Source organism: Emiliania huxleyi (assembly GCF_000372725.1).
Source record: "Emiliania huxleyi CCMP1516 unplaced genomic scaffold EMIHUscaffold_97, whole genome shotgun sequence".
Classification (NCBI taxonomy): domain Eukaryota; phylum Haptophyta; order Isochrysidales; family Noelaerhabdaceae; genus Emiliania; species Emiliania huxleyi.
The window spans coordinates 492,640-502,691 of record NW_005194814.1 but is presented as its reverse complement, the minus strand read 5'-3'; the positions used below and the strand labels follow the sequence as shown (position 1 = coordinate 502,691).

At 68.5% G+C, this 10,052-nt stretch overlaps 2 protein-coding genes across 2 annotated transcripts in view; one reads left to right on the top strand and one right to left on the bottom strand.

Annotated features, from left to right (window-relative positions):
- Window positions 1-673: 673 nt before the first annotated feature.
- Window positions 674-4,275, bottom strand: EMIHUDRAFT_221598 (hypothetical protein; the record flags this gene model as incomplete). The annotated part of the gene is made up of 4 exons (XM_005756508.1): window positions 674-962; window positions 1,100-1,152; window positions 1,381-1,416; window positions 2,125-4,275. The coding sequence occupies 4 exons, from the start codon at window positions 4,273-4,275 to the stop codon at window positions 674-676; spliced, it is 2,529 nt and encodes an 842-aa protein (XP_005756565.1).
- Window positions 4,276-6,712: 2,437 nt separating this feature from the next.
- EMIHUDRAFT_360495 (hypothetical protein) overlaps window positions 6,713-10,052 on the top strand; it is a gene marked incomplete at its 3' end in the record, with an annotated part of 4,559 nt that continues 1,219 nt past the window's right edge. The window contains exons 1-7 of the mRNA XM_005756507.1: window positions 6,713-6,902; window positions 6,988-7,197; window positions 7,265-7,335; window positions 7,445-7,487; window positions 7,554-7,642; window positions 7,711-7,788; window positions 7,858-7,910. Coding sequence (XP_005756564.1) covers window positions 6,723-6,902; window positions 6,988-7,197; window positions 7,265-7,335; window positions 7,445-7,487; window positions 7,554-7,642; window positions 7,711-7,788; window positions 7,858-7,910 — 724 coding nt within the window. The remainder of the gene's footprint in view (window positions 6,903-6,987; window positions 7,198-7,264; window positions 7,336-7,444; window positions 7,488-7,553; window positions 7,643-7,710; window positions 7,789-7,857; window positions 7,911-10,052) is intronic.

Sequence of the window (10,052 nt, the reverse complement as noted above, 5' to 3'; positions counted from 1 at the left end):
GCGCAGGGGCCCCCGCGTCAAGGGGGCGGGCCACCAAGCCCAGGGGGGTCGCACGAGGCGAGCCCCATTGGGAGACCCGGATATGGGGAGTAGCCGGGGCGCGGGAACCCCGGCACGTAAAGCCCCCGCCCCAAGCCGACGGCCTCGGCCTCACGCCCATTCCCCCATCCCCCGCTGGCGGCGACGACCGCCCGTGCGTGTGCATCTAGCGGGGCCGCACTTTTGCTCCGCCTTCTTCGCGGCCTGCTTGGCCTTGTTGCGCTCCTTGATCTCGCGCAGCGCAGCCTCACGCGCGGCCGCGCGCACCTCCGGCTTTTGGCTCCGCTTCGCCTTGATGACGTCCAGAGTCATGCCGACCACCGCCTTGTTCGTCGTCTTGCTCACCTTGCGCGTCTGCGGACACAGGTGCCAGAGCGCGGGTCAGCGCCCAGGGCTGCGGACGGACCCTCCCGCGGGTCCGCTACCGCAAAGGGGACCCCGCGCGCGCGCAGAGGGCGCGGCGCGAAGCGCGTAGCCGCCACGGCGCTCCAGCAGGTGCGGCCTCCAGCCCGGCCTGGGACGACCCGAGCCGCCGTCTGAGCGCTGCCACCCGCGCGTTCGCGCCACCCCTCCTTCCCACCCTCCTCTGCAGCAGCGCCGCCGCCCGGCTCGCCGAGGCCGCGTCCGCCCTCGCCTAGCGCGGCGAGAAGCGAGCGGGGCGCGCGCGCGCCTTCTTGCGCGTCGACTCCTCCATCGTGCCCTTCTTGTGCATCCGGCGGTACAGCTGCGTCCACGCGATCTTGCGCGGGTTCAGGCGCTGCAGAAACTGCGACTTGCTCTTGCGGTTGATGAACTTGAAGCTCTTTTGATCCGCACGCACGTAGAAGATGCCGTGGCCCGGGTAGATCCGCAGGCCGCTGTACGCGCAGACGTCGGTCTTGACGACCTGCGCGCCCAGGTGGGTCCCGCCGTCAGGGACGGCCCTCGCTGGCGGGGCGCGGGTTGTGGCGCGGCGCGCGGAGGAAGCGGAAGGGAGGGTGGGGCTGAGGGGGGCGGTGGAGGATCCGCAGCGATCGACGGCTGCGACCCGCCCTCACGCGTGCGGCGCAGGCAGCCTCACCATTTGCTGCTGCGAAGACGCGAGCCAGCAAAAGAGAAACCGGCGTGGCCCACCTCGGGAGGTGTGCACGGTGGTGGGCTAGCGCTCGCTGTCCGCCGCTAACATACCACGTACGACTGTGGACTGTGAGGTGGAGATTTGGGCTCGGAAGCGAGGGCAGATGCGATTGGCACCCGACTGCGAGAGTCTTGTCCGTGCGTGGCCGTGCCCGTGCGCCGTGCCCGTGGGGGAGGCGGCGGCCGCCGGCTTCAGAGATCAGAGTGCGGGGTGAAGGCGACGACCGACGTGCCGACCGCCGACACCAGCAGCCAAAAGTGCTGCGGCCCAGCGCGGCGAGGCTGAGCATCACAACACAGATCAACACACCTGTATAATGGTTACAGTGGGTTGCGGGCATTAAGAAAGCGTGGCATTAAGAAACCACGCCGAGCGATTTCCGCAAAAATCTAAGAAACCACGGCGCGCCACAGGCGCGGCTCCGAGAAAAGGCCAGACACGAGTGTGAACAGGAGCTCCGAGCTCAAAATTTCTCTTCGCCTGCGCGGCGCGCGCACTTGGCATTTTACAAGTCCTCTGCGGTGTTTTGAGCGAGTGGATGGATGCGTGTGCGTCTTGAGTCGGTGGCAGACTGGCTGGCGGCATCGGATCCGTCCGGGACCGCAGCTCACCTCTTCCGACGAGGGGGCCGGCTCTGACCTTTGTCCTTTGACCTACCTTTGAGCTTTGTTTGCGGGAGCTAAGAAACCACGGCGTGGGGTGGGTGAGGGGTGTGGAAAGGCTTAGAAACGGCGGCGTGCCGCGAAATCCTGTTTTCTTAATGCCCGCAACCCACTGTATGGAATATATGCGAGCCCCCCCACACTCTTGTCGAAGCCTTGTCTCAGCAAACAGTCAGTCCCGAGTAAGAGAAAATCTGCAAGCCCCAATACACTGCAATTCCTCACCTTCTCTCTGCTCAAATGTTACCCATCTCGCTCGGAAAAGGGACCCACCCCTTTGGATGACGTTGAGCTCGGTCGCGGCACGGCGGCAGTGTCGCCCAGCAGCGGCTGCGGCGGTGAGATGTCCTCAACTTCATCATCGTCGCTTAGCCTCGTCTGCTCGTCGTCGCCTTGCCTCGACGGCATGCTTGACGCTGCCCCCGCTGGCCCCGCCGCCGGCGCAATGGCCGCTCCCACCTCTCCCCCCTCCAGCGCCTCTGGCGACGTCAGATCGGCCTCCTCCTGCTCCCCATCGCCCGACGGCATCTCGGGCGTCTCGGCTGCCCTTGACGCTGGCGCTGCCGGCGGCGGCTCCTCCTCGGTCTTTGGCGACTCAGCCGCCCCCTGCCCGACATCGGCGTGCTCCTCGTCTGCTGCATCCGTTCCGCTCGGGTGAGGATCCGCGTGCTCCTGCCGTGCCTCTTCGAGGGTGGATGGCGCCTCGACTGCGCATGGCGGTTCGGCCCGCCGCTTGGGCGCCTCGTCGCATGCGGCCACCTCGGCCGCCTCCGATGCCAGCAGCTCGGCCTGCTCCTCCTCGGGCGGCAGCAGCGGTGCAAGCGCCTCCCCCAAGCGCTCCCTCAGCGCCCTCTTCTCCACCGTTGTCAGCGGCCTGTACACCTCGTCCACAAAGCGCCCCAGGTCGACGATGCGCCGGAAGAGCATCACGGCGGCGTCCGCGCGCCGCGGGAAGGAGAGATGGGAGATGATGCGCCGCGCTTGCGCCGCGCGGTAGTAGTGTGTGGTCGCCGCTGTGCGCAGCATGGTCAGCTTGGTTGGCTCGGAGAGCGCCGGGCTGCTGAAGGAGCGCAAAAAGGAGGTGAGGGCCTCCTCGCGTATCGGATGCGCGCCACCCGGGAGCTTCTTGCCCGAGACGTAGTCAAAGGTGAGCACGCCGCGCTCGGGAATCGGCCAGTCTTGGATGTCCTCCCCGTCGGGGAAGCCGACGGCCCGGCCCTCGTACACGACATTCCGAAAGTTGTCGATGCCGGAGGCCTCGTCCATGCGGTCCGCCTCGAGCAGTCGCTCCAGTACCTCGCGGTCGGGCGGCGCGGCGAGATCGAGCCCGTACGAGCCCGTCGGGTTGAGCGGGTCGAAGATGCCCGTCCCCGACTTGCTCGCCTTGCAGTGCCGCTTGCTAGTGAGCGTGACGGTGAGCGAGTCCTTGAGCCCGAGGTCGCGCACAGAGGTAGTGCGGCCGATGGCCTCGACCAACGCGAGCGCACCCTCCTCGCCGAGCGGGTTGCCGTTGAGCTGAAGGGAGCGGAGCGACGTGTTACTGCCCAGCGACTCGGCGATCGCCACCGCGCCGCTCGTGCCGACGCGATTGGACGACGCGTCTAGGAACTCGAGAGAAGCGTTGACAGACAGAGCTTGGCCGAGCGCCACGGCGCCGCGATCGCCAATCCCGTTCCATGCGAGGCTGAAGCGAGAGAGGGAAGATGTCTGCAGCGCCTCGGCCACCACCACGGCCCCACCTGGGCCGAACGCATTCCACGACACGTCGAGCATCCGCAGCGGCGTCGTTGCGAGCAACAAGTCTGCCAGCGCCGGCGCGGCTGCGTCGCCGAGGCCGTTGTCGCTGAGGTCGAGGCTCTCGAGCTTTGCGGGCGGGCGGATTGCCTGAACGAGCGCCTGCGCGCCTCGATCGCCAACCGCGTTGCCGCGGATGGAGAGGTCGGTCAGCGATACAGCGCCCGCGACGGCGGCGGCTACCGCTTCACAGCCCTTGGCGCCGAGCCGGTTGTGGCCGAGGTCGAGACTGGCGAGCTGTTTCGAGGCGCGGAGGGCCTCGCACAGGCTGGCGATGCACGTACCGCTGCCCGTCCTCCCACCGAGCGCGTTGTCGCTGATGTCGAGCGCGGTGATGTGGCGGTTCTGGAGCAGGCACTCGAACAGGGGTCGGCCGCCCCTCGGGCCGATGCCGCGGTGGGCCAGGAAGACGCTCTCCTGGTCGAGCGTCGCGACGAGCTGCTGCACCGGCACAACGCCCTCGCGCTGACACGCCTCGAGGTACCTCCGCACGCCCGTCGACGCGGCAAAGTCGGGATCGAAGCCGTCCTCGTCCGAGTCGCTAGAATCGGGCTCCGACTGGGCGTCCAGAGGCGCGGAGGCCGGGCGTCGCCCATCTCCCGCCGCGCCTTCGCCGCCGCGCACGCGCGTGGAGCTGGCGATGCCCGACCAAAAGGCGTCCATGGGATCGCGCCGCGCGTAACGAATGGAAGTGAATGAACGTACGAGTACGCGATCTTAAAAATGTCCACCTTTGGGAATGTACGTAAGAGCCACATACACTGAGAGAGAGAGAGCCATCCTCCCCTCCTCGATCGCCGTGCAAAGCTCGCTTCCGAGCTCTCACGCCGCGCGTAGGGCCCTTAAATAAAGGGGCCTAGAGAACACAACCCCCTTCTCCCTTTTCTCCCAGTAAGCTAAAAGTACGTTCACTGAAAATGATGTGTGAAGCGCCATGGGAGGTATTTTCTTCTCAATTAATATATTGCGTGAATTCAAAAAGGGGAAGTTTTCTTCATTCTTCAACATTTTTTCTTATTGCATGTGTGTACTGATGCCTGTGCTAGTGTGCGCCCAGTCAGTCCACACCCGCCCGTGTCGTGCCCGTGAGAGAGGTGGGTGTCAAATGGATAGAGACTTGGCCTCGTCGTCTTTGCCTCATTGGACATTGCGGGGCCTCGGGCCCTCGCCGAGGGCCGAGCTGGGCCGCAGCCAGTGTACCAGAGCAATAAGTACTTTTGTTTGGCTCTAGGTTTGGCTGCTCGGCACGTCGCTCGTCGCCTTCACCCACACTCTGAAGCCGGCCCACGCACTGACGAGGCTCTAGTCGAGACTCTCGCAGTCGGGTGCCAATCGCATCTGCCCTCGCTTCCGAGCCCAAATCTCCACCTCACAGTCCACAGTCGTACGTGGTATGTTAGCGGCGGACAGCGAGCGCTAGCCCACCACCGTGCACACCTCCCGAGGTGGCCCACACCGGTTTCTCTTTTGCTGGCTCGCGTCTTCGCAGCAGCAAATGGTGAGGCTGCCTGCGCCGCACGCGTGAGGGCGGGTCGCAGCCGTCGATCGCTGCGGATCCTCCACCGCCCCCCTCAGCCCCACCCTCCCTTCCGCTTCCTCTCGGCCGCGCCACAACCCGCGCCCTCCCGGGGGGGGGGGGGTCCGAAAGAAACACGGTTCTTCGAAGGAAGTGGAACCATCACCGACTGAAAGGCTGCAGCCGCCGCCGCCGCTGCAGCCGCCGCCGCCGCAGCTGCCGCCGCCGCCGCAGCTGCCGCCGGCCGATCAGCCGACGCCGCTGCAGCCGACGCCGCTGCAGCCGACGCCGCTGCAGCAGCCGGCGCCAGCCAGCTCTCCGCCGATGTCCGCTCGCCGCGCGCCGCGGGTCCGACAGGCGCTCGTGCCGGCCGCGGCACGCCTGTCGACGCTGGACTCGTACGCAAATCCGAAGCAGCTCATCCGAGTGGACGGCACGTCGGTGATAGTCCACCTGCTGCTGGGGCTGCAGGTGGCGGGCATCGAGAGGGTCGTCGTCACTCTCGGCAACGCGGCACACAAGCTCCGTGCGGAGCTCGGCCGTCGCTGCTTCGGCTCCATGCGGGTCGAGTTTGTTGTGCTCAAGGAAAGTTCGTGGAAGCGAGGCCATGCGTCAAACATGCTGACCGCGCGGTCCATGTTTGCGCCACACGAGCCCCTCCTCGTCGTCATGTCGGACCACCTCTACGACAGCCGCCTGCTGTGGCGGCTCGCAAACGTGCCCGCGACTGAGGGGACGGTCGCGACGGTCCTCATCGATGACGACCCGGACCTGTGCCGCTGGGCGAGCGAGGAGCACTGCTCGATCCACTGCAAGAACGGCGTACATTGCCACTCGCTCGTCAAGGCGCTCAAGGGCTCCGACGGCCGCGTCGCTCGGATCGGAGGTGCGCTCTCGGCGCCTTCGGCGCTGGACGCGTCCAGGACCATCTCACCATCTCACGCATCCACGTCGCACACGCCAGGCAAGCTCGGCGCCTTCGACGCGCTCGAGGCAGGCGCGTACCTGATCCGGCCGGCGCTCTTCGACGTGCTCAAGAGTCTCCTCGCGCGCGCGCCGTACTGCACGCTGGCCGACGCGATGCAGGAGCTGGCCTCGCAGGCGTGGCTGCTCTCTCGCGCCTCCTCACGGTGCTCCTCTCCTTGCACGTCGCCGCCTCCACCCTCCACTCCCCCGCCTCGCAGGGGCGGCTGCGGTACGAGACAGCGGGCGAGCTCGAGTGGTTTTCCGACCAGACGGTCGCTTCGCTCGCGGCGCCGCTCGGCTCGTTGGCGGTGCGAAAGGAGTGGAGGCTGCGCGCCGCGGCGATGCTCGCCGCCGTCCGGACCAGCGAGTGGAGCGGCGAGGCGAGGGGCGAGGCGAGGAGCGTGCTCGATCTGGGCGACCCCGCAGCCGGCCGGGCAGTGGAGCGTGTCCGAGCCTTCTCGGAGCCTCGTCCTCGCGCCTCCCTGTAGGAGACACCATCGGCGAGGGCGGCACGTCCATCGTCGTGCGCGCCGAGCCGGGGGCCGAGCCGGGGGACAGCGCGGGCAGCAGCTCCGCCGGCGGAGAGAGGGCGGCGGCCGGCGGCGAGCAAGTGGGCTCGCCCGGGCGGATGGGGCTGGCGGAGCACGAGGGGCGAATGGGGCTGGCGGTCAAGGTGATCAAGCGCGGCGGCGGCGGCGGCCGCAGCGGCGGCGGCGGCGGCGGCGGCGCGGGTGGCGGCTGTGCGCCGAGCGAGGCGGAGATCGCGTGGGAGGTGCACGTGCTCACGCAGCTGCGGCACGGGAACGTGGTGCGCGTGGGTGGGAGGGGGAGGAGGGGGAGGGCGATGGCGCGCGCCGCGGACACACGTGATTGACATGGCCGTGCCCGTTCAGGTGCGGGTGGTGGACGTGATTGAGGTGGTCGACGCGCACTACATCGTCATGGAGGAGGTTGGCGGGCCCGAGCTCACCCAGCTGCTGCAGCGCGCGCCCGGGGGCAGGCTGCCGCTCCACACCACCCGGCTCGTCTTTCGCGACCTCCTCGCCGGCTTGCGACACGCGCACTCTCGCGGCTTCGTGCACTGCGACCTCAAGCCCGCAAACGCGCACCCTCTCTGCGCGGCGCGCGGCCGCGGAGAGGGCGTCTCTTCACAGCTGCAGGTGTGAACAGGTGCGCCTCTCCGCGCGGCTCGACCGGGCGGTCCTCACCGACTGGGGCCTCGCGCGCAGCGTCGGAGCGAGGCGAGAGCGGACTCCGCCGGAGGAGGGCTGTGCCCGACGCCTCACCCGCCGCCCTCCCGCCGCCCTCCCGCCGCCCTCCCGCCGCCCTCCCGCCGCCCTCCCGCCGCAGGCCAGAGGAGTGCTGCGTCGGCACACCGGCGTACGCACCTCCGGAGCGGCTGGCCGGCTGCCGCCGCCCCTCTCCCGTGGAGCCCCGAGGTCTCGAGGCCGTCCTGTAGGAGCGGCTGACCGGCTACTGCCGCGACTCGGTCGACGGGCGGCGCGCCCTCGGCCCCGCGAGCGACGTCTGGTCGCTCGGCGTCCTCCTGTGCGAGGGCGTGCGGCGTGCCCTCCCTCCCGTGACCGGCGCCTCTTCACCCGCCGGCGCGTGCGCAGGTACGAGATGGCCTGCGGTGCGCTCCCCTTCCCCTCCGCCTCGCTCGACCAGCTCATCGCTGCGGCCGCCGCCGGACGGTGCCGCGCCGCCGCCCGACACGGAAGAGCGCGGGGAGGTGCGAGCACGGAGTGACTCATTCCCTTCAGGTACGCGCCGCTCCCCCACGGAGTGGCGCGGGAGGTTGTCGAGATTGTCCACGGCACGTTGCACCCGACGACGACCCTCCTCGGTGCCCGGCGCGTGTTGACGCGTCTCTCTGTGGACAGGCACGCTCTGCGTCTCGCCCGACGACCGCCTCTCCGGCGCGGAGCTGTGGGCTCTGCCGTGGACGGCGCGCGACTCGGGCCATGCCGGTCGGGAGGAGGGGGCGGGGGCGGCGCCACTCATGTGCGGCGAGTGCGACGAGGAGAGCTTGCCGCTGCTCGCCGACCCCTCGCCGACCCAATGCCGCGGGGGCGGCGGCGCCGGTGCGAGCCGACTGCTCCGCCTGCGGGAGGCTGGCTCCTGTGCGCCAGGGTGGGCAGGCGCGCTGCGAGTCGCGGCGGTCGGCCTCTATGCTGCGATCTGCGTCTTCGCGTTGTGGCGCGAGGAGCGGTCGAGCGTCATGAGTAAAATCTAGCGTGTACGTACTGTATTCACCTTGTGACGGTGCCCTGGCAAAATCGTCCCGATTTCGATGCGCGATTTAGCTAAGTCCCAGAGCCGTTTACCCATGAGCGGCCCCCCTCACCAGCCTAGGGCTCGCGCTTCTGGCCCGAGGTGTCGCCGCTGCCTCCCGCGCCCTCCGGCGCCTGCTGCTACTGCCGGTCGGCCGGTCGGGTCCGCGCGACGGCTCCATCCTCGAGACGCGGTCGCTGAGCGCTTTCTCGACCGCTACGTCTTCCGGTGCACCCACTCACCGCGACCCTCGAACCTGCGCTGCGCGGCGCAGTTGCTGCCGAGCGAGCCGCGCAGGGGCGGCATCACCAGACGCTACCGCATGGCCGAGCAGCGAGCAGTAACTAACCATTCGTGTTGAATTGCCTTATCCGTTATCGCTTATCGACAAACGGGGATTTTAAGTGTTGGAGAGTGTGAACTCAAACCTACTTCCTGACCGTAGCCTGACCGTCCTTACGGTGGCCGGAGCACCACCCACTAGCTGCATGATCACCGGCCGATCACCTGGTCACCGATCACCGGCCTTTGGAGAGTTTCCTAGGACTTATCTATTCAGACGGTGATCGGTGATCAAGTTTCGGCGGCACGTAACGTCCAAAACAAGGCCACGACTGTCGTCCCCCACCTTCTTAGAGGTATGGGAGCCGCTGGCACCGCGCTGGGCGCCGCGGATGCACGTACGAACGAACATTATGAAATCGGGACGATTTTGACCCAAAAATCACAAGGTGGTGTTACATTTTGGCGTAAAAATCGTGTGAGTGTGTGGAAGAGGGGCACGGGCGTGCTGCGCTCCGCTTTTCATCAAATGGCTGTTCATGTGAATGTACGGCGCTTTAGGCCTTATGTTGGCCGTGCCCGTTCAGGTGCGGGTGGTGGACGTGATTGAGGTGGTCGACGCGCACTACATCGTCATGGAGGAGGTTGGCGGGCCCGAGCTCACCCAGCTGCTGCAGCGCGCGCCCGGGGGCAGGCTGCCGCTCCACACCACCCGGCTCGTCTTTCGCGACCTCCTCGCCGGCTTGCGACACGCGCACTCTCGCGGCTTCGTGCACTGCGACCTCAAGCCCGCAAACGCGCACCCTCTCTGCGCGGCGCGCGGCCGCGGAGAGGGCGTCTCTTCACAGCTGCAGGTGTGAACAGGTGCGCCTCTCCGCGCGGCTCGACCGGGCGGTCCTCACCGACTGGGGCCTCGCGCGCAGCGTCGGAGCGAGGCGAGAGCGGACTCCGCCGGAGGAGGGCTGTGCCCGACGCCTCACCCGCCGCCCTCCCGCCGCCCTCCCGCCGCCCTCCCGCCGCCCTCCCGCCGCCCTCCCGCCGCAGGCCAGAGGAGTGCTGCGTCGGCACACCGGCGTACGCACCTCCGGAGCGGCTGGCCGGCTGCCGCCGCCCCTCTCCCGTGGAGCCCCGAGGTCTCGAGGCCGTCCTGTAGGAGCGGCTGACCGGCTACTGCCGCGACTCGGTCGACGGGCGGCGCGCCCTCGGCCCCGCGAGCGACGTCTGGTCGCTCGGCGTCCTCCTGTGCGAGGGCGTGCGGCGTGCCCTCCCTCCCGTGACCGGCGCCTCTTCACCCGCCGGCGCGTGCGCAGGTACGAGATGGCCTGCGGTGCGCTCCCCTTCCCCTCCGCCTCGCTCGACCAGCTCATCGCTGCGGCCGCCGCCGGACGGTGCCGCGCCGCCG